Consider the following 1,838-nt stretch of genomic DNA (forward strand, 5'->3'; position numbering starts at 1 on the left):
TGTGTATACGATTCTCAGTCATGGGCTGTACACAGAGAGGCAGCGGCCACATCTGCCTGTAGGCAGTGGCGTGCCCGCCGGCTCAGGTGGGCGCATGAGAGCCCTGAGCTGGTGGGGCCGAGGCTAAGGGTCTCATCTCCGTGAGAGAGGGTCTGCCTGATGCTCCCAAGACCCTGCCGTGTTGCCCACAAGCTCTTGTCCAGCCCTGGCCAATGGCTCTTGTCAACTTGTAAGGCACTATATGGCCAAGGTGGCTCAGGGCAGCCCAAACATCAATCAGAAAAAACAATACCCGTGTCCCCCTCACAAATGTTATAGCTTCCGGCACGTTTCCTTTATAGTGTAGCTAACATTCTCTAAGAATATACTGGGCGGAAGCATGGGCCTCGAAGAGCGCCTCCCTGAGACATGGCACATGCTCTACAGGCGCCTGGCCCAGGCTCCCAGCCGGCCCTGCTCGCTCCCGGGGTCAGCTCAGGCAGCCTGCCCTTCATTATCAGAACCCCATCCACTCATTCACCGATCCCCGGGTCAGCTCAGGCAGCCTGCCCTCCAGTACTCAGAGCCCCATGCACTCATTCACCTGCTCGCCCTTCAACCAACAAGGGTTACTCATCTACCATGCCTCCCACCTAGAGTGGGTGCAGGGAATTCAGGCTGAATGCTGAAGGTGGCCTCGGGGACCAAACGGTGTGAGGACGAAGACATGCTAATGTCCCCCCCCACCCCCCACACACTAGGTGCCACGGGGCAGGGAGGTCTGGCACCTCAGGAGCAGTGTGGCTTTGCCTGTGGCCCTGTGGGGCTGGAATGCAGCAAAGAATGTTTGTGAAGGAGGTGAGATCTGAACCAAATCTGGAAAACACACAACACAAGGCCTGCATCTATGAAGGGAACAACACTAACTCGAAATTATGTAAGAGACAAAGGCAAGGGAGGAGAGGGGGAGGCGGGGGAGAGGGGGCCACATCTTTCCAACCCTGCTCCAGCATCATAACCTCCAAACAAGCACATGTCCATCACACAGGCCCTCCCCACAGATAGTGCATCTCAGGTTCAAAATTTCGTGGAAAACAAACAAAAAATTGAGCACGAAATTCAAAATGGCAAGAGAATTCAAGAATTTGTCTTTTTAAATATGGTTTGAAAATAACATATGGGTACATATTTGATTTCTGTAAACTGAATCTAAGCCTTAAAAAGCTGAACATTTGGAAAAAGTAGAATGCATTCTCACCTGCAGGACTTTCCGAATTCTTTTCAGATTGTGAATCAAGAGCAGGTTTTTCTCTTTGGAAACTCGACCTAACTGGTCATCCAGTTGTATTAACAAGTTTTGAAGAAGAATGGTTGCCATGGTTTCGTTGTTAGAAGCTGCCTCCCTAAAAAAAAAAGTGTTATTACACAGCAGGAAACAACTAAGTGAGATGTCTACCTTCCCATCACACACATTTTAAAGTGATAAATCCATTCCACAGTGAAAAGCACTTAAAGATTTTTGAAAATTAAATTGTACACATGGAAAGTTTCTCAACATCGCTAATCAGCAGGGAAACGCAAATCAAAACACCAGGAGATACCACTTCAGAGAGATTGGGATGCAGTTATGCAAATCACAAAAAAGTATTCATTAGCTGGGGAGGAACTGGTCCCTGGTGCGTTGCTGGGGAGTGGGGGGGGGATGTAAAATAGTGCCGTCGCCAGAAAAAAACAGGGCAGGAGAGGCCGCAGATAGAAGCAGAATCACCTACAGCAATTCCTCTCTGGGAAGACACCCAGGGGAAGTGCAAGCAATGAATAGGTCTTTGTACACCAATGCTCATGGCAGCTTTAGTCAC

The 1,838-nt window shown here is 49.6% G+C and overlaps 1 protein-coding gene across 1 annotated transcript in view; it reads right to left on the bottom strand.

Annotated features, from left to right (window-relative positions):
* STAT4 (signal transducer and activator of transcription 4) overlaps positions 1 to 1,838 on the bottom strand; it is a 73,665-nt gene that overhangs the window by 70,261 nt on the left and 1,566 nt on the right. Inside the window, exon 2 of the mRNA XM_006082356.3 lies at positions 1,238 to 1,382. Within this exon, the coding sequence (XP_006082418.1) occupies positions 1,238 to 1,382 (145 nt within the window). The remainder of the gene's footprint in view (positions 1 to 1,237; positions 1,383 to 1,838) is intronic.

The sequence above is a fragment of the Myotis lucifugus genome, unplaced genomic scaffold (genome assembly GCF_000147115.1).
Source record: "Myotis lucifugus unplaced genomic scaffold, Myoluc2.0 scaffold_3, whole genome shotgun sequence".
Classification (NCBI taxonomy): domain Eukaryota; kingdom Metazoa; phylum Chordata; class Mammalia; order Chiroptera; family Vespertilionidae; genus Myotis; species Myotis lucifugus.